The 21,027-nt window shown below is 45.9% G+C and overlaps 1 protein-coding gene across 1 annotated transcript in view; it reads right to left on the reverse strand.

Annotated features, from left to right (window-relative positions):
• Positions 1 to 1,981: 1,981 nt before the first annotated feature.
• Positions 1,982 to 21,027, reverse strand: part of NRG2 (neuregulin 2) — a 175,421-nt gene continuing 156,375 nt past the window's right edge. Inside the window, exons 7-12 of the mRNA XM_072872698.1 lie at positions 13,917 to 13,940; positions 9,443 to 9,545; positions 8,362 to 8,485; positions 6,924 to 7,051; positions 4,082 to 4,306; positions 1,982 to 2,639 (exon numbers count right to left, since the gene is read on the reverse strand). Of these exons, the coding sequence (XP_072728799.1) occupies positions 1,982 to 2,639; positions 4,082 to 4,306; positions 6,924 to 7,051; positions 8,362 to 8,485; positions 9,443 to 9,545; positions 13,917 to 13,940 (1,262 nt within the window). The remainder of the gene's footprint in view (positions 2,640 to 4,081; positions 4,307 to 6,923; positions 7,052 to 8,361; positions 8,486 to 9,442; positions 9,546 to 13,916; positions 13,941 to 21,027) is intronic.

Genomic DNA, 21,027 nt, shown 5'->3' on the forward strand with positions numbered 1-21,027 from the left:
GGCTCTGGGTGAGCTGGTTGAGCAGGGGAGTTGGACCAGATGACCTCCAGAAGTCTCTTCCAACCTCAATCGATCTGTGATTCTGTGTATGGTACCTGTTACAGCTCCCCATTTGCCCCCCAAATTGCCTGAGATTAATGCAGCCCACAGCTTGTTATTTCTCATTTTATTTATAATATAAAAAATGTTCAAGTGTTAAACAGTCGAGAGTTCTGACATTCAGACAATCCAGAGCAAACTTTGACAATCATCTTATGACAAATTAGCAGAGTTTTCTATCTGACCCCATCATGGGTGAGGAATAGAGGGTTTAGTTACCTTATTGCTAAAAGTTAAATGAAATACACTGTCAATTGTTGTATTATCTTCTCAGTCACAGCTTCACCATGCATCCAATCTACAGTATCATCTGAAATGCAAAGGACATGCAGAAGTAAAAATATAAAAAGAAAAAAGTCAGGCTACAATGTAAACAGGTTTGCTGCAGAGAAGTGAGGAGAGAGGGGCACTTCCATGGGGGATGCTCTGCCACATGGACACGCAGGACTGTCTATTTGCACCACAGAGCCAATGGCCAGAGCTTCTCCAAGTTCAGAAACACAACGTCCATCACTGATGGCAAGACGTGACGGTAACAACTGTCTTTACAATATATGGCATGGCAGTACAGAAGAATCCACTCGCTGGGCTGCCCCATGCAGGGCCCTTCCCGGCCAATGCAGGGGCGACAAGTGGGGCCAAAAGTGCTCAGGCTCCTGCCAAACCCCAGGTTAGCACTGCTGGCAGCTGCCTGGCACGGCATCCAGGGCGAGCCGCGGCCGTGCTGCGCAGTGGGGCTGTCCTCCGGGTGTCCTCCCGGCACTGCCTGAACTGCGGCCAATCACAGCATGCAGAACGCCACAGCCCTGGCAGCCCTACGGCGCCACGGCACACGGCACCACGGCCAAAGCTGCACCATGGTTACACTGCTCAGTCAAGGGGACACCGCGGCCAGCACGGCACCAGTATGGCAATGCAGCCACGGGGTACTGCAGCTGAATGGAGACCGCCCTGTTGGGACCACTGTGCAGTACTGTCTGCCTGCGAGGGCTGGCTTCAGTGAACTGGATTCAACCATACATAATGGGGTATTATTTCACCACGTTCATACAGTTGCCTTGTTTGTCTGCCTGCCTTGTTTGACTACAAACCTGTGCCAACCCAACTTCAGACCCACAGGTGAAATGGCCAAAGGTTGAAAGCTATATTGTAAGGGCTGCTGCTGCTGTGTGATTTCATTTTCTCTTCCTACCTGTGTGGCAAAAGAAAGATTATTTCTGCATTTCAGTACAGTGCTGTTGGGTTTCTTTTTCTCCTGATTTAAGCAAAAATACAAGTATTTTACAGGGCAAGAGAGATCCCCATTAGACATGATAATGGAAATGCTCCCACTCATGACCTTGATGTGTGTTTAAACGATACCTTAAAGAATAAGATCATTAATAGCAGGGTATGGGGCAAAGTGGCAAGGCTGTTTTCTTCCAATGGAAGAGCGCCCTTGTGACAGGTTGTCTCCCAAACAAAAATCTATGATCTTAAATGCTACTGAAACAGAATCCTCGGCATGAATCCCAGCACTAGCATACAGCAAAAGGCACCACGATAGTTTTGTTTTCTATTTTTAAGTAGTCAAAAATTGGCCCACTTTTTTTTTACTTTATTGTTTGTTTTCTTTTCTTCTTTTTTTTTTTTTAACTTTTTTTTCTTGGAAGCTGTAAATCAAGACATTACATATAAATAGAGATTCCCTATAAAAAAGTCATTGCCATTAGCTATTATAAGACAACTTTGCTAAAATGAAAATAAAACATTTTATTTGTTATATTTTTTCCCCTCTTTTATATAAAATAAAAATATTTATTTTTGTTTTGTTTTGTCTCATCTCCCTCCTCGGCCTCCTCCATGCGGGTTACGTCTGCAGGTGCACAAGTCTGGGAGGTGCCTAGAGAGGATCCGGGTCTGGTTTGGGCTTCGTGTGCGTCAGGCTGCTGCACCCAGTCTCCCCGTGAACGCTGTGTCTGCTGCAGGAGTAGTGAGTCCAGCTGTCGCCTGGCCGGTGGAGCGGGCGCGACTCTGTGTGTGCCGCCTCATTGTTCTGAGTGCTTAGGAAGGGGGTGCTCTCGGCCACCAGCTCCTCATCAGACTCACTGTAAGAGGCGCTGCTCAAGGAGAAGGAGTCCCGGACGGCTCTGGCTCTGTGAGGGACGTGCCCGTTCAGTTTGGATTTTTTCCACCGCCTGTTGCTGCTGGCTGTTTTCTTTGGCTGCTCTAGCGCTGTGACGTACTCCTGCGTCGTCTCATACTCATCATCTTCTGTGATCCGGAAGGGGCTGGAGGGCAGGCTCCCCATGCTGTCGTTTAGGTAGGTCTTCCTTTGGTAGTAGCTGTCGTACCTCTGCATGTCCTGGAAAGGGAGCTGGTACTGCCGCAGGAGGGGCTGCTGTTCTTCCACACGGAAGCTGATGGGGGCTGCCGGCGGCAGGGAGACAGCATGCGCTGAGTTGGGGGAGGTGATCTCAAAGGTGGGCACCTGTGTGGCCATTGAGTAGTGGAAGTCAACAGGTGACAGGCGTGCTGGTGTGGTCAGGGCTGACACGTACCTGAAAGAAGCAACACCTCTGTTTGGACACCAAACAACCCCAAAACCCTCCAGCTGTGCCCGCACTCTGCTGAACACCTGGTGCAGGGACCCATGAGGCTTCCAGTGCACCTGGTCCTGGAGCTCGGCATCTCCTGGGGAACCAGGTGGAGGGACATTACACCACTGTGCCGAGGAAGGACGAGCTGCTTGCTTCGGTGGGCACTTGGGCACCATGCATCTCAGGACTGCCTCTCCCAAGGAACTCAGTGTGCAATTCCCACCCTGCATTGCTGCAAACCTTGCAGCATCTCCCAGCAGGCTGAGTCAAGACTTCCCCGCCTCTTGTCTGCCTGTGAGCTGCTTTCTGTTCCCTCTGGAGCTGCCAGGCTTGTCTCCAAGGAAGGTCCCCTAAATGCCCTCCCCCTGCTCAGGCCACAGATGGAGAAAACCTTGGGCATTGCTTCCTCTGACTTAGCAAAAATCTGTGTCTCAAAAAGGCATCTACTGCTTTTATCTACTCCAGTGACAAAATCAGTGTGGCAACTCAGGTCTGGTCTAGCCCTTCTCCAAACAGCCCTTCCTTCAGCATCACCTCTTTCTAAGGAGCAGATTTCATTTCCTCTTGATAGTGCCAATTGGTGTCTTCGCTCATTTTAGGCTGCCCAGGCTCCTTGACTCGTCTGGTGCCTTTTTACCTGTGTGTCTTGTGAAGTATGATGTCTGTATGAGCTGGGTCAGCCTACCTGAACAGACTGGGGACAGGAATGAGAGAGCAGGAGATGCTGCCTTTCTCCTCTGCCCTATGGATAAGTCACACTGCCTTGAAGGGTAACTGCCTGAAAGTGGTCACCCAGGGTTGCCCACAGCTACCCACAAAGGGCTGGAGCAAGGGTGGAGATGTGCTTCTGCACCATGAGAAACCAGACCCTGGAAGAGGATGAGTGTTACTGCCTCTCACTGGCTGATGGTGTCTCAGCTCTACAGTTGTGTTCCCTGGAAGGCTGGGTCATACAGAGCCCTGTCCCAAGGCTGTGCCTACATACAGCACCCCTGCTCACCAGGCCATCCAGGACTATGCTGAGGACGCACATCTTTTCCCCATATACCTGAGGGCCAAACCTTGCTTGAACTGCCAGCCCACCAAGCTGCCTGGGGTGTGCTCTCAGCCAGTTTTTCTTCACCAGTTGCTGACTGCAGCCAGGTATTTTCTGCTCCTCTCATCCCTATGCTCCAAACCTACATTGCCACCAGGTGAGCAGGGTACAGTGCTTGCTGCTGCCCCTACCAGAGTGGCGTCCTGGGGTAGTGGCTTCCTCTGGTAGGACCAGAGCTGGAGTTTCTCCAGTGCTACCATGGGACTGCTGCTCTAGGGTTGGGCAGAGACAAACATTTTTGTGTCCAGCACAGAGGGCATGGCTCGCCTCTGCTGTGCCGGGGTGGCACCAAGCAGTGGGGTCTGACCTCTCGCTGTGCGGTGAATCCCGCAGAGAATCCACTGAGTCACGATACTGCGTCATGGGCCTCCGCGAGTCCTCGATGCAGAAGGTGGCCCCGCGGCGAGCCCGCGCCTCCACGCACGCAGGGCTGTTGCATTTACTGGTTCCCACTGAGGACAGCATTATCCCAGACTGGGAATCTGAAGTCAGGCTCTCCGTCCGCTCCAAGCTCCAGGTGTGACTTTCATGTCTGTGGACCAAACCCCATATGGACACTGAGCAAGGAATCACCAAAAAGGTCTTCTCCAAAGAGCTGCATGCAGGCACAGCTCACACTCTGCACTGGCATCGCCTTTCTCTCTCTCACGCATCTCTCATACATCTGGCCAGGCATGCCCAACTTCCCAACCCTGCCTTTGATTTGCCTTTCTTTGCTACTTGTGCATAGTGGGTATTTGTCACACCACCTTCTGATGGCTGGGGACAGGACAGGACAGTCCCTGGAGGGAGGCCAGGGCTTTGTGCTTGCAAAACATTCTGGGTGTGGAGCAACGCACTGGCCATGCCAAGGCAAGTCCACAAAGGATTTTCAAATGTGCCATCTGCATTGCCAAGTGACAGCCCCTTCAGAAATGCTACCAGAAAGGAGCCAGAAAAAAAAACCACTCAAAATTACTTCGTCATCAGCAGAGAAAAGCATACCAAAGATAGATCTAGATGTTCAGTTTCCACTGGTTCATAAAAGATTTTGGCAGCAAAACTTTCAAGGTGCTAGACAAAAACGATGATATATTGGCTAGACCTTGCTGAGCACTTGGAGTTCCACCTGCCCTAGTCTTGGTGCAAAGAAGAGATCCTGCAAGGACTCACCAGGGACGCATGGGGCCATGTGCACACCAGGGGCCCACACGTGCCACAGCCACCAGGCTGACCCCTCTCCATAGCAGAAATATGTGATCCATTAGAGCAACAGCTCTGAACTCCCACACTGCACCAGATGGAGCTGTGCCGGCAGAGAATTTTGGTAGGGGGTTTGCAGAGGAGAGTAGGCCTCATTAAGACTTCCCAAGAACTTGTTAATTATTGATGGCTCCAGGCACATGCTCAGCTGCAACCACCACACTCATTTATAACTTCAAGCGGCGTCCTCATTAGAGGCGCTGATTGAGTAAAAGGGAGCCTGATTATGCCAGTAGTTTGCCTCTGGCATGACTTCAAGAAAAACCTGCTCAATGCATTTGACTCAGGCAGATTAGGTGGCAGGTAGCCATGGCCAGAGGCTATGCAAGGTAGGTGCCACAGCTGTCATGTGTTAATGCTGCCCTCCAGACACACCTTTAAGTCTTCTGGAGGTGCCCAGAGATGGACCTGGGGTCCTAGGGCTTTGAAATGAGCACAGAAGGCTAGCAAGGTGCAGCTCTGCAGACACAGGAGCCTCTGTGCACCTGGCTCAAGCTTGCACACACCTAGCCAGGGTTGGGCTGCAGCATATGAATTAAAAAAACCTGGAAAACACACCATCTAGCTCACCAGGCGTGGGATTTCCCTGGACAAAGGCAGTCATTTCCAGCCCAGCGAGTCATTCTTGGCTCCCTGTCTACTTGTTGGAGGTCTAGGCACAGGAGTCTGGGGAGGAATTAATCTGAAAACCTAAGTTCGATATCTGAAGTTGATGGCTTCATTGTACACTGAGAGTACTTGCTCATCCCTGATGAATGCCTGAACCCTGAAGAAACCTGCCAGGAGCCATCTTTGAGCTTCAGCTGAAAGGATTCATTGCTTCCTGGACAGATGGAGACAAACACATCAGGCTAATGAAGTAAATAAGCCAGAATGTCTTTTGCTTTATAAAGTCAATGCAATGTGATCTATATGTCATTGACAGGCTGTAGATATGGCCGCCCTGCACCTTGCAGTCACTTTTCAAAGGCAAGTGCTCTCCTGAGGAAACACCATCACTTACTGGAAGAAGCACAAGACCTATGTAAAGAGGAAGAACCTGAACATCCAAATTCAAAACAGCAAAGGACTTTCTCTAAAGCATTTGAAGGACTTTTCTGGACATCATAAAAATAGAGAATCTCCATCTGCAATTTAAATGCTTTCAAAAACCATGAGAACTTCAGCTTCTGAGCCATGCTGCTCTTCCCCCCGAAGGCTATTTTGACATGTAAAAAAAATTATGCCTCATCCTATGTAGGAAGAATTATTGGTACTTTCCTGCTAGCCCCAATTTTCCTGAGAGCCTCAGAAAGACTTCCAGTGAAAGAGGTGCCACCACCTCAGACACTGAGATTCTAATGCAACTTTCTGGACTGTGATAAATTGCACAGGAGTGTTTTATCTGGTGAAAAACTGTGACTCCCAGGTCAGACCCTAACTTTGAGGAACTGGACAAAACATTTTGTGATATTTTGTGTACTTTGCCTTCCACAAGGCAAATACTTTCTAAATATATCAAGCATGAAACGAATAACTTTTGTGTGCTTAATGAATTATTGCAGGTGTCCAGTATGGTTGCAAACACAACTTGCAAAACCTTTCCTAGATGCATCCTCCTGTTTTGTCTGTGCAAAGCATGAAAGCACAACTTCATTTCCTCCTAGTTTCCAGCTATGTCAGCGCTGCAGGTTCCTGCTGGCACCTCACTGCAAGTCAAGGATCACATCTTTCCACACCTCTCACTAACTAGCTGTGCCAGCAAAGAAAGACCCGCAGTGTCGACATGGCCTGTATGCCAGTGTAGTGCTAAACATCAAGTAAAAACAGAAAGGGAGGTGAAAGGAAAACCTTTTACTGGCTTTGAATCTCACAGCATCCCAAGGCAAACAGCAGGAGAAAGTTCAGGGGAAAACGTTATACATCACCTCTGGCTGGATGTTGGAGTGGCTGTGGAGCAGTGATGAGATGGGGAGCAGGAGTGACTTCCTGAAAAGGTTGTCTCTGTTTCCCTTCGGATCACATGCTCGGTGGCAGAAACATTCTTAGAAATATACTGTAAAATATGAAGAATCACACAGATCAGCCACCAGCTTGCCAATGCTGCCACAGACAAATTTGGCTGGCTTGATTATTTCTGGTGAAATTAGATGAGGACTGAGTGAACCTGGCAGCTCCGTACCCCACAGAAAGAGACAAGGAGGCTGGAGGCTCTTCTCTGCCCCTGCACTTTGAACACTGGAAAAGGGCTGTGGCACAGGGACTGCAGAAGGGTATGAAGAGCCAAGGGGTTCCCCAGAGGACAGTGGTACCACGTGTAGCTACTGAGCAGAAAAACATCTCTGCTCACAGGAAGTTATACACCTGATAGAGTACCAGCAAAAAGACAACCACATGAGATCTGACAGAGATAAGAGTCCTACAGAAACACCAGGTGTAACCCAAATATTTATGCTGAGATATTCCTTCATCTAACAAGAAGCACTGCTTTTCACAGAGACACTAAGCTCTCTGGGGGAGTCAGTACTTTGAGGTCAGAGAGCTGTGGTTCTTAGAAATTCCCTTTCCCTCTTCCTTCATGGCTGGGATTCAACCTAGCTAAATTTTAACATCCAAAGGGTGACCCAGCAGAGCTTGTAACTGATTCATTGTACTAATTTCCATCAGTACTTCTTTTTGTTTAGCTATGCCTCCTGCCCTCCCTTTTTCTGACCCCTTTCAATGCCTTGGTCCAGCAAGGAACTTAAGCACATTGACGGTCCTATTGAGTTCACGGGTTTAATGGGAATCTCATGTGACTGAAGTAATGAGAGTGGCTGAACCACCCTTCTGGAATCTGGTCCTAAATTCTTAGATCGTTCTCATTGGTGTGACACTGGCACCCCACCAGGACATCCCACCTTGCCCAGGACGCAACTCTTGGTATGGGCAGGTGGGCTAACGCGGTGCTGACCAGATTACCACAACATGCTTCAGCACAACAAGGTCACCGTGGCGGCTCTGGCCACCACCATGCCTATTCCATTTGTCATGCCACAAAGTGGGGCTTGACAGGATAGCTTAATAAACAGGAAACATCAGGAATATCTCTCTTAGAGGAAAACAGGATCACACTTGATTCATCAAAACAAGCCTGTCCCAAGTGCCCTAATCTCACCCTGTGCTTCAAAGTAAAATCACATTTCTCTTCAGATGTTGGTTTTGGAAATGTTTCTATGCAGAATTTCATCTTTTTGTTCAAGTTTGTTAGTGTTTTGCTCCTCATGCACATGCACACAGGTGTGTAAGCATACACATCCACGTCAAATCCCTGGCGGAAAATAAGCACTCAGTAACTTGCAGGGAGATGGAGACAAAGGGTCTTACATCGGCCATTTGGATTTCCTCAGGATCCAAACGTGGATGGCTTGGCCCATTCGCAAGGCTTCTGTTCTGATGGGCAGGGCACATGTTCTGCCGTAAATGATTATGCATTTGTTTTCTTTGTTTCCTTTAAAGCAGAAAGGGAAAAAATCTATTAGGAAGACTTATCTTATGGGTTCTATCACTTATCTCTGCCCCCAGAGACACCTGGGGGACACAGACAATAGAGAAAGCAAGTCTCAGACACACTTGATGTTTCAATGGTGTTTGTGGAAAGCTGCAAATAGGAAGAAACAAGGTATTCACCATTTGCCACCTTCTGCTGCTTTTGCAAAAAAAGAAAACACTTCTCATCATGGGCAATTTGGGAAGCTGCGTCCAGGGTCCCCTTTTGCAAGACAAGGCCTAGCACAATGCAGTGGTGCCAGGGGCACCACGGTCCTGGGAATGGAGGAGAAAAGAGGGAAGAAGGAAAAGGGGAAGCAGGTCCTGGCTTGGCCTTGGTGGCAAGGCACTTGACTTGTCCTGCATTAAGCACAAAGTGGCAAAGCCTACCTGTGCCCTGCTCCTGGCAGGGCATCCACCCCACAAGACGCCCCATGTCCCAGGGGCACCCTGAACTGAGGTGAGGTGCAGGCTAAGTAGGGAAAAAGGTGCTGTCCAGGCAGGGAAGGGTGGCCATAAAAGAGGTCCCCAAGCCTCTTATTTCATCAAGATTGCTCTGAAAGTCCCTGAAATGTACATAGCTGAGCCCACAGCTCCTGCACAACAGCCCAGTGTGCTTCTGCTGTCAGGACATGAGCTGCTGGCTTGGGGGCCATCTTTTCCCAGTAGCACAGCATCACCCATCTGGGTGGAATGATACTGGTTCAGGGGATAAGCAAATGGTCCCAGGAAAACATCCTGCTCAGGCACAGCCTGGTAGATGGCTTCACTGGCCTCCTTCATGAGACCTTCCTGGGAATACCACAGCACAGCATCTCCATAAAATAGCATTTGGGTGAAGAGCATGAAAGTGTGAAGCATGAACACTACCACTGAGTAACCTCTGGTCAGTTATTGTCTGTTAACCACCCATACTCACTTGGTTTTACAGTAAGCTACCACACAGACGATGCCCACCACAAGCAAGGCAACACAGATTCCTGTGATGGTTAAAACTCTCTTCTGGTAGAGCTCTTCCGCTTCTGCAAATGGAGAGGAAGAAACCAGTTACAAATGGGCTCCAGCACCAAGGATGTGCCTGGCTGCATGGGAACCAGCACTGCGTGTGGGTAGGATGGAGAACAGGGCTTGGTCAGAATTCCTACCAGTCCACTGCCTGTCTCTAATAGCTGCCCCAAACCTGAGACCAGCTGGCCCAACCTTATTCACCCCTCAAGAGACCTTCACTCCCTTTGTCTCTCTGCACCTTTGCCCTCTCTTGCTCAGCAGTTCACCCCTTCTGCGCTCAAACACGCTTCTCGTTTTCTCTTCCCGCAGTATAACTCGGTGAGTAATCTCAAAAAGCCCCACGACTCTCCTCTCCCTTCCACCAGATCCCCCCTTCTCGGTAACTTAGTAGTCTACCAAGGAAGTCCCCAGGCATCTTCCACTCGCCACATACACGCATGTCCTGTGATGCTCTCATCACAGGCTCTCTGCTCAGATGGACTCAGAATGCCTTTTCCTTGCAGCGTCTGCATGCCCTGGAGCTCGGCAGTGTGCTAGAAACCACCAAGCAACAGGCCACAAAGCATGTAGGTGGTGAAAGGGACATCCTAAACCAGTCAAAAAGCAGAATGAGGATGGAAAAGTGATAGTTAGCCAAAGTTAGACAAAGAAAAGGGAGTGGAGTAATTAAAATACAGTAACCAATTACAATTGTGGATTTTTAATTAAAGCCTAAGAAGCCATTAATTCCATTGCACCAGGTAACGCAGATGCACACACAAAATTCAAGCAGCATGCTGCTGCTTCTCTCAAATGTCACCATTTGTCATGGACCACCTTTCAAACCAGAAAAGCCAGTTGCATCAAAACCCAGACCATGCTGGAAGTAAGGTAATTCATTCACATCAATCAAAGCTCCAAGGAAATGCTAGGATGTCACATGCAGTGTAACTGTACTACACCTAGGCAGCAATCGCACGGCAAGGACACCTCTTCCTCTGTGGCCACACCAGAGCAGATGCTCTTCTCAGCGACATCCAGCAATCTCCACTGAGATCAGCAGAGGCAATTTGGCTCTCCAGCTGGATGACTGAGAGAAGGATTCAGTGCAGAGCTGCCATGAGCATTTTAGTTCAGCATCTATGAATGATGTCCTTGTGTCTCCATACTATGTGTTAATGTTAAAGTTATTCATGTTTGTGCCTTCCTTAATATTCGTTGAAATATTTTTTCATATAGATTAGGCAATAAAACTCGTGCCATGTTTGCTGTTCTCAGCATGATTCACCATGCCACACTAAGTATCTTGAATGGACTATATGATATCACCATTGCTACCAAACAATGAAATACAAAACCAGAAGAGAAACAGGTCTGGTCCCAGAAACCCCTGGGACTAGACCTTAGCAAAAAAAGCAAGAGGAAGCAATGAAACATTCCAGATAACTGAATATTTAGCCCAATTTCAGCTTGCCATTTTAGGAAGGAAAAAGCATTTTTTGAAGAAAAAAAAAGTGCTAGGAAAAATGTTGATCTCTTTCTAACTCTCAAAATGGGAATGAAGAAAGATTTGCTAAACGAGGGCTGAGAATGACAGCCCAGGCATGAAGATAAAAAACATAATCAGCAGAACTTGCTTCATGCCTGTGCTGCAAAGGTACAGTTTAAAGAAATACATTTCCATCTGTTTTGTTTGTGCACTGGCCTTTGGCTTCATGAGGTGCTCAGGGTGCTGGTGGAGTTGCCAGGAAGGCAATGTCCCACCATTCATGAGAGAGGCGAGCAGCTGAGACTCTCCCAGACTCCATCTCCACAGTGGTGTGGACCAGGAATGACAGGTTATGGGTCTCACTTGGGCTGAAAGTTACTGCACTGCAGCAGCTTCACCAGCCGGCTGCACCTCCTCAGAGCTCAAGCCTGTACGGCCTGGGACCTGCTCATAGAGGGGGGTTTGGTTGCTGGCTGACCTTATACTCCTTGTGTTTTACTGGAAGGAACGAGGTGGAGCTGGCATAGGGAAAGAACTCATTCTGGGGGTGAAACACCTCCTTCAGTGACATGTTTCCCTTGCATGGATGCCCTATTCCAGGCATCAGCAACCATGGCAGACAAGTTTTCTTGCTCTTGCACATCTCTGGGACCTGGATTCCAGCTGTACAGCTCTTTCCTTCAGACAGGAGTTTCAGAGATTTTATCAGAATCAGGAAAACCAGACAGGATCATGTCCTGGTTACGGATAGCACTGGGCAAGAAATTTGCTAGTACCCAGCAAAAACTACTTTTACCAAAAAAAAAGGCTGGGCAGGAGGTCAATTTTCACCATGGACCCATCCTTCAAGCCAATTTTTTCAAAGATTCTTCACCAGATATGTTTTTTGCTACAAAGACTTTTTCCAAGAATAAATAATTCCCTTTGAATCATGGAGGAGGGACAAAGAGCCAAGCAATGGCTTTGTTTTTTTTAACCTACCTACATGACAAACCTACATTACCTACATGACAAAATTTTTCACCTAAAATCACAGCCTCTGTTCTGATGATCATGTCAGTATGCGACCCTGACTCTGGCATGTCTGACTGTCCTGAACTTTCACCTGAATTGTATGGGGAATGTTTCAGTTCATCAGAAATGCAGATTTAGCCTCTCCATCTTGAGCTGACAGCTCTACTATGCGAAGCAGTGAAGTGTGAGGCTGTGCATCACTGCTGCAAAACTAAAAATTAAATGACCTCCTGATAGTAATTTAGCTTGGCTCCTAACATCTCATTAAAGTTGATGCTCAATAACACAGTATCTTCATGTTGCACAAAACCATCTCAACAGTGACAGAAAGAAAATAAGAGGATGCACACTACAATTTTGTATTTGAGAAGGTAAGATCCTGGGTCAGGACTTGTCCATTTGTGTATCTATGCTCTACAAACACCACGTCTTCATCAACAGCACCGTCACTGTACAGCAGCAAACACTATGAACAAACCATGTGGTGCCACATAATGCTGACAGAATCACAGTCCAGCCATGGGTGTCACAGCAACACATGAAAGTGAAAAACGAATGACAGAGAAGAGATGACTGCAGACTGGGAACAGGATGTGTGTGGTTCTGTGATGACATTGAGAATGGATGAGGAAAAGGATAAAAGGTCAACAAAAAAGGGATGTCAAAAATCCTTAATTTAAAAGTTTATTTAAGTGTATTAGCATTAGCAGCACCACTTTCTCTGAAACACCTGACCACAAAATGCACACAATTTCTGCAGCAGGGAAGAACTGATGGATCCAATCTCTGTGGATCAGGCATGCAAAACCTGAGGAGACAAGCTTCAGCTAGTGCATGTCTCTCCACCTCAGGGACCTGAGAAGACAATTTAGGATCCAGAAGTGAAAGATTGGTGTCCTCATATCTCTAGCAAATGGAATTGAAGCATCTTCATGTGAAGATCTGCTCTGGCTGACATTGCCGGGTCAATGTTTTTAAATTAAGTGAAAAAGATAAATCTCTCTGTTCTCATCTGACCAACCTGTCCCTGTGGTTGGCCTTTACACTCAAGGGAAACCTAGCCTCAAGGATTTGATTTCCCAGGTGCTTACTCAAGAGATACTTGACATATGTCTAAAACAGGCTGAGGAGAATGGAATAAAAATAATATGATTATGAGCAACTGGGCAGGAGCAGGTAATTGCCCAAAGGTGATATTTTTAAAAGCATTTAAGTTACTGCAGTGTTTTTCCAAATTTCAGCTTGCCACCATGATGCTCAGCATTACACCCTCCACTCTCATGGGAGACTACTGGCTTCCCCGGGCTCACTGTCTTCTAGACTAACATGTCTCATGCCACCTTTGTTGGAACAATTTCCTCCCGGTCAAGAACCGAAATAAGCTGCTAACCTTTGGGAGGAGGAATGGCAAAACTTGTCCTGACCCTTCGTACGATCCAGTGGAGGTTAGTATGTCTAGGATGGCAATTTCTATAAAAGCCCTGATCTTCCTAAAACTTGCCTTCCCACTCCTGGAATGCTTGCCCATTCCCAAGTGGTGCCTGCTGGCAATCTTTTGGATGGACACAAACTCCAGCTTTTCAGTTAAATAGACAAAAGCATGTTGAATGAGATGTATGGCTATTGTAACATCCCAGTCATGCCACACACACCAGGCTGCTGCTTGAAACAAAGAAAAAAGTGCTGCTAACAATACACATGCATTTTTATAGGTTTACATTTAGATTTTGTGCTTTGCTTTGTTTTGTTTTGTTTGGTTGTTTTTTTTTTAATCCAAATATCTATCTTGGTGCCACGGAAGAGAACAGAACAGCTGATTTTTTAATCATCCCATTAAAGCCATAAATATAATGTGGGCAGCTCTTAATGGCTTCTGATTAATAAATGAATGGTTGTTCCATACCCTTTAATTCAAATCCAAGATGCTCTGCCAATGCAGAAAGAAGACAAGGAAGAGAAAGAGAAAAAGAAAAACAGGTCTGTCAGATCTCTAATATGCAAACACACACACTGTGCAGTTACAGCAGGTTAGCTTTTCTGTAGGCTCAGCAGTAGTTACACAGAAGATAGCGTATGCTTCAGAGCATTTCAGATTCCCACCAGAGCTTATATCTTATGTAAAGAAAGACCCAAACAAATTGCAGTGGAAGGTAATTATGAATTCTTTTAGTTAATTATGAATTCTTTTGAGATGATGTTTGTTAGTACCTGATATGGAATTCACAGTTTAGGCAGGAAAAAAAAAAAGAAAGAAAAAAAGGGTACACTTGTTCTGAAACAACTCCTGACAGGTCAAAACACATAGAGACTGCATGAACCTGGTAAAAACCATTCATTCACTTTCTACAGGCAAAATATGCCCTGCATGGTTTCACACGCCCCTCTCTGCCTGGGAGCCTGTGCACCAAAGAAGAGCACTGGGCAGACAGATGTGCGGGCACTTGCATGGGGCCCTGAGGCCTGTCAGCACGATTCTGCTGCCTGCAACCTCAAGTCTGGTCTCGGATGCACAGCGTCATCTGGCAGCATTGTCTGTAAATCACCTGATGGCGTGTCAATTGTGCGAGCACTGTTCTTGGCGGTACAGATCTGCAGTTGAACCACTGATGCTGCAAGTGATTAGTTGCCTGGGTAAGGCAAGGAATCCTTTGCAGATCTAAAAGTGCAAATTGCACTGAAAGTTTCCCTCAAGTCTCTGATCTTCCAAATTTCACTTCTGCTGTGGTTCTGCATTGTTTTAGAAACAACAAGCATGCTGAAAAAAGCACAAATTGGAGCATCTGCTTTCAGATTCATACTCGTTACAGGTAAGATTGCAGTTCATCTTGTAGAGATAGTGCTAAGCAAAGTAGTTTACCTAATGAATCAACAATGCAGTTATCCAAAACAGGTATCCTGAATTTTAGTAATTTTCCTGGTACTGACCTCACCTAAAGGCAGTTTTTCTTACATGAATATTAAAGTTCTCCATACTTATCATTATACACAAAAGTGAGCTCTGCGATTCCTCTAATCACCATACACACAAGATTATTTGCAGCTTGGAGATGTCCAGATTTATTTACTGTATTTTCCATAGGAACTGCTTTTTGCTGCACAGAAATATTGGCTTTCTTTTGCAATGCTGTTCAAAATTGGGGGGGGGGGGCGGAAATTAGCACTAATCATTATGGAACATGTAAACTCATTTTCTAAAGCAGGTTCTTCTCTTCAAATCAATGCTGATGTTTGGGGTTTTTTTTTGGGGGGTGGGAGTTGGGTGGGGGTTGTTTTTTCTTAAATTTTGGATAATTTAAAGGCCGCAAAACCTCTCTGCTTCACATCTCACATTTGTGCAAAAGGAACAGCAAACTCTACCATGCATTTCACAGTAATTTTGTACAAGTTGCAGTGACATGGACACAATGTGGTGGGCAGCAGAGAACTGGACAGAATATATTCATCTTAAACCTCTTGGTTATCACATCTAGCCTTGACCTTTTCCTAAGGCATTGCTACCATTACACACACTGTTTCACCTGACACTATGACAAATGCGTGTAGAGATACATTAAATTTCATCTATATATCTAGGCTATTGATCCCTTTGATAGCTGCATACTGCCTATACTGCCACATTTCCTCCCTGTTCCAGGATTTGCTGCAACATCTACAGCTACAAATGGATGCAATTCAAAACATTTTCATGGTTTTTTGCAAACTCAGAAATGCTTGTGCAAACAGAGGTGGTGGGCAGGACCTGAGGAACTTTAGCCTTCCCTCTGTCCCTCTCACATCAGAACTGCAGTTTCTTTTGGCTCCCCAACCCCATGGAGCACTTACAGCCAGTTGGCTCATTGGATCTTAGCTACAGATTCCCTGAGCAGGAGAGAAACCATGCAACCATGCAGCAGCTGGAATGTACGTGCCTGCCCTATGCCTACAAACCCACCAGTAGCTCTGTAGATAGAGGAAGCCTTACCCCAGCCTGTGCTCCCGAATCTGATGTCCATGGCTACTCAATACTTCTCTATCATCATTTCAGGCTACAGACAGGGCTTCTGTATCACCCATAACTGAACACATCGAATAGGGAGCCACTCTCCCCTTCCCCTGCTCAGGAGTTCCTTCCAGCCTAGGCAGGTATTGCCTTCTGTTCTGGGACAGTGAAGAAGGAGACACTTCAAGAGCAGGCTGGGATTTGGAGGGTTTGTCTCTTCTCTAAAGAAGAGAGTGTTCAAAATTATTCAACATTACAATCCAGAGGCTAAAGAGATGACCCCAGCTCTGGGAAAAACATTGCTTCAAAATGTAATCATTCTGCATTCAGCAGAGGGGTATCATCTTCACAAACATGGTTTACCACATAGTGCATGCCTATTTTATATCAACAGTATACTGCTTGGTAGCAAACATGTTTGAGAAATCAAAATTTCTCCTAGAGACAACAATTTATTTTGGTCTGGAGCAAAAGATATTTCTGACTGCCTACCATGTTTGAAAGAAGTCTCCTTTGCTTTTTTAAGAGGTTGATCAGGAGAAGTAATACATCTTTAAAAGCTTTGGGTTATATTTGCTGCTAGGAGGAGAAGGTGCTTAGCATGGCATGTAGCACCTGCACTGTGTCCTGCAACAGCTCAGTCAACCTGCATTTTACTCACCCTCCCAGTTAGACTGACAGTCTGGCAGACTTGGCTGCTGGGGATGCCTAGAAACCTTTGGGCAACCATCCCCTCTGTGGCCATTAACCATACAGAGGGAAGCATGAGGTCCAGGTAAGTCCTCCAGCTCCTCTAGATGGTGATTCACTCCACACTGATAGAGGTGGTTGCAATGGGGAGGTGTATTATATCCCAGGCTTGTGGCAGAGGGAGTCTTTGGGATAGCTAAAATTAAATGGATGAATCCCATCTGTAGAGACAAACTGACACATGCCAGGAGTGCTGACAGAGTGCAGCAGTACTCTCCAACTCCTATGGGACAAGCTCCATTGGAAGCAATATATCCAGAGGCTACCACGCAAATAGATTACAGTGAGACAGCACTGAGACCTCTCAGCTCTAGGCTGAGGAAATGGGCATATTACTTTTCTCACATCATCAACCTTCTGTCTGAACTCCACACATGCTCCCTGGTCATGGCAAGGAGCTAGAGCTGAGCACCCTGAACTGCTGTGAGACTCCCCAAAGTACTTGAAATTGGGACATGTTTTTGGAAGATCTTGTTCTGAATGTGCCTGCTGAACCTTTCTGAAAATGTTGGACTTAAGATAGAACCCATTCTTCCTAATGCAGCCATCAGTGTTAAGGAAACAGTATCTCCTGGCCTCTTTAATGCATTACTTTGCAGCATTTACGTTATTTCTTGTACCTAAAAGCTAAGCTAGGCTCTTCTGTGTTGATCCCAAAGAAGACTGGACCAGTAGTTTGGAAACGTTCAAATACCTAACTACTGTATGTATGACAGAAGGCTGTCCAACAGAGAAAGGCAGCGAGCATGGGAGAGTTGAGGAAGGAAAGAAGGGAAAAAATATGAAAGAGATGACAAAAATGTTTCATTTTCACACTCTTCATCTCAGCTGCAGCACATCTGTGTGAGATTCAGGTTGGATCCCATTATCCAGATTGGTACCATATCAGCTGTTCAAAGCAGGGCTTGCTGAAGAGTCAAGTGATGCATGGACCTTACACTCAAGTCCCCCAAAGGTTGACATTCAGCTGACGTGGACTGAAAGAAAAAATTCAGTTGGATTTAGGTGCTACCAGTAAGGTAGGTACTCTGTGGACCAACTGTCACAAATTTTGTGGTGGATTTTTTTCTCATCATTGGACACAAAATAAAGTCCTACACTTAATTGATCCACAGTGACTTTGTGACCATGTTTTTCTCTATAATGCATTTCACCTGTTTTAAAAGATGAACAGATGAAAACATTTAATCTAAAATATCCTTATAGGAGTAACACCTCAAGACAAGATGGCTCTCACCGAACTGTAGATTTATAGGATGATTAAGAAGGATAAAAGCCTTAGCAAACAGCTGTGAAAACTGGCCCTGCGCTCACATGGACTTCAGGTTGCCCAAGAACGTCATTAAGATGTTTAGTTACCGCATGCGTTATTCCCCCCAAACATGCTTGGGTCCCCCAGAGGGCTATCTGGATCACAGATCATACTCCAAGGCATGAAACAAAGTGGACAACTAACATCTGAGATCAGCAAGACAGGCTATTGATAATAAATTGTACCAACAAGAGTAATACTTGCAGCACCCTGGTCCAGGCTTCCCCCAGGGGGTACAGGGAGCAGTGCAAGACAGTCCCATAATGCTGGGGACAGAGGACACTGTGCTCATGTTAAGGGCTGGACAATACGTGGGATCTCCAAGTACAGAAAGTCTGCAAACTTTCCATAAACTCCACAGCCATTTATCTTGTCCAGTACTGTATCAATAAAAATAACTTGGTAGGCCCCAAGAGTCTAGATACCTAACAATAGAGTATTAGCAAGCTGCTGATTAGCATGCAATTAACTTTAGGAGATCCCAAAGGGTAACCTGTACTGCCATCCAGGAGAAAGGAATAACCCTGTTATGATAAACCACAAATGCCCTGTAATTACCCAGCCACACCACCGCGTAGTCATCTCCCTGTAATTAAGGGGTCAGCAGTTATCGTGTCATTGAAAGGAAGGTGCAGAATGTTTGTGGAATTTAAAATGCTGCTAAATACTGTTTTAGGGTTCAGATGAGTAAGAGGTGGAGGAGGAAACAGAAAGGTAGGTAAAAAATAAGTATTCTTCCGCTTATCATTTTCATATTGCAATCAACAGGTAGGAAAGTACTGCTGAATAAGTGGATTGAAGTGAATTGAACAGAGAAGCTGTAATTCAGATCTAGACCTTCCCAGAAGAGCTTGAAGTGGTACATTTATCCCTCTGCTCATGGGAACAATTCACCTCAGCATGAGGAGCAAGCATCCAAAACCCACCTGTCAGAAGGGTCACTTTTACATGTTAGGGTGATGACCAACACTCCTCCGGCTGCAGCCTGGTGACTTCAGAGTCAATGGGATCATCCCTCAGAAATATAAGAAGCTTCTCAGCCGATAAACCTACACTACTCTGCTTCCATGACAGTTTAGTCAGCAGCATTGGGGCCAGTTTGTGTGCCACTGTGGGAACATGCAGTTCTGTTTCCAGCACAGAGAGCCTGACACAGACACTGCAAGTAGAAACAGTTTATGCTTTTCTGGCTGAAAAGGCTCCATGAAAGCAATTTCCTTGGAAAGAATGACTGATAGGAAGACCCAGACATCTGATCTACAGGAAATGTGTTATGATAGGGCAGGAATCATGCTGCTAAGATCATTACACAGATCACACCCAATGACAGTGTGGTGGATGCTCAAGAAAGATGATTGTTCTCATCTCAGAAATACCCATGCTCATCATCTGTTGTTGGAAGGAATCTGTAATGCCAATGCAAGGGAAATGTCCTGCCACACAGCAAATTGATCAGGAGCCAGACCTATCACACTAAACTTTTGATGGCTACAGTTAGGGAGTCCTGACATCAAGCTGGGAACTCAGCATATGCTTTCCTATCAGCATCCAGTACAAGCAGAACTGACCAGACAGTCTGCGATGCAAGACTGATTTCTCAGCTCAAGCTCTTCTCTTCCATGTTTCCAGATTACTACACTGAGTACCATGCAACAAGAGTAGCTGTCTTTCTCCCCGTTGAAAAAGGGATTTGATGTCTGAACAACAGACTCTTAGAGGAGCCCAAAATTGAAGAGAAAGCCTGCTCTCCCAATGGATAGCAGAAAATGCTCCTCTGTGCTTCCAAAGCAGACCAGTAGGACGACTCCAACTACAAATTAAAATTTAATTTGTAAAGAAACTAAGAATAAAATATGGGATAAAAATGGAGAATATGCTAGATTACATTGTATATTAATGTCAGCACTATTCCAGGATGTTTACAGGCAGGCTACAGAATTCAACTTTAATTAGGTCACAAAGTAGAAAATGAAAATGTTTCACTAAACAAGAAGATGAATGGTATGACATTTGTCCTCCAGATCAGTGACAATTATTTTGAAAGATGCATAAACAGCAAAGTTAAGATGAAATTTCAGATTCCCCAGACAAGAGACAAGCATAAACATAAAACTTCATCCCAAATTTCTAAATTGTTCCATGAATCACAAGTGGAAGGAATCCCAGTGTGCAGACTTAGGCAAGGTACAAATGTTCCCACTCACGATGTTTAGCTTTCAGTATCTCAGTCCCACTAGGAGTGAAATAGCTGCCAACGTGTTTTACAAAACCTTTACAACCAGCCAACCCAAAGCCTGGACATTTATTAATAAACTTCCAGCAGGGTTTTACAAAGACCTGAAAGGTTGCTTGTAGAAGAGAGAAGATAGAGCTAGATCTTGATCTGATGTAGAACAGGCAGCTATGAAATACAGGTGCTTTAAATACAGGTGCATAGCTTTAAAAGAACAAGTTTCTTAAAAGGAAGGATTATTTTGGACATGCTTCTGTCTTCTGGAAAGACCTGCAAGACATAGTTGTGCCTATGAAGCTGGGCCCAGGAGACAGCTGTCAATTGGGTGAGTTTCCAGTACCCACTAGAAGGTCTCATATTAGAAAGGCTTCCTGAGTCTTTTGTGTTATTGCTGAACTTTTCACCCACGTGTGCCAGCAGAGATGAAGATCTGACTGCAAAGGCAAAATGGTCCCTGGGTACTAATGCTAAAGATTCATTCAGGCTGTGGATCAACAGTTTGATGTGTTAAACTGCTGTTCTCACTAGTGCATGGGCAGCCAGACAGAGACACCCGTGATCTGTGACTCTGCAGGTACCTGTACCAGGGCCTTGGGAGAGACATCTGACAGCTAAAGCTATGAGTTTGTACTCATCACAATCAGCACCTCTGGAGGATAAGACATCTCATCCCGATGGCAGCACTGGAGTTCAGTTAGCTAAATCCTCATCCTTGGGTGCCGAACCCTCTGCAGTGGCTA

This window comes from Ciconia boyciana, chromosome 9, assembly GCF_034638445.1.
Source record: "Ciconia boyciana chromosome 9, ASM3463844v1, whole genome shotgun sequence".
In the NCBI taxonomy this organism is placed as follows: domain Eukaryota; kingdom Metazoa; phylum Chordata; class Aves; order Ciconiiformes; family Ciconiidae; genus Ciconia; species Ciconia boyciana.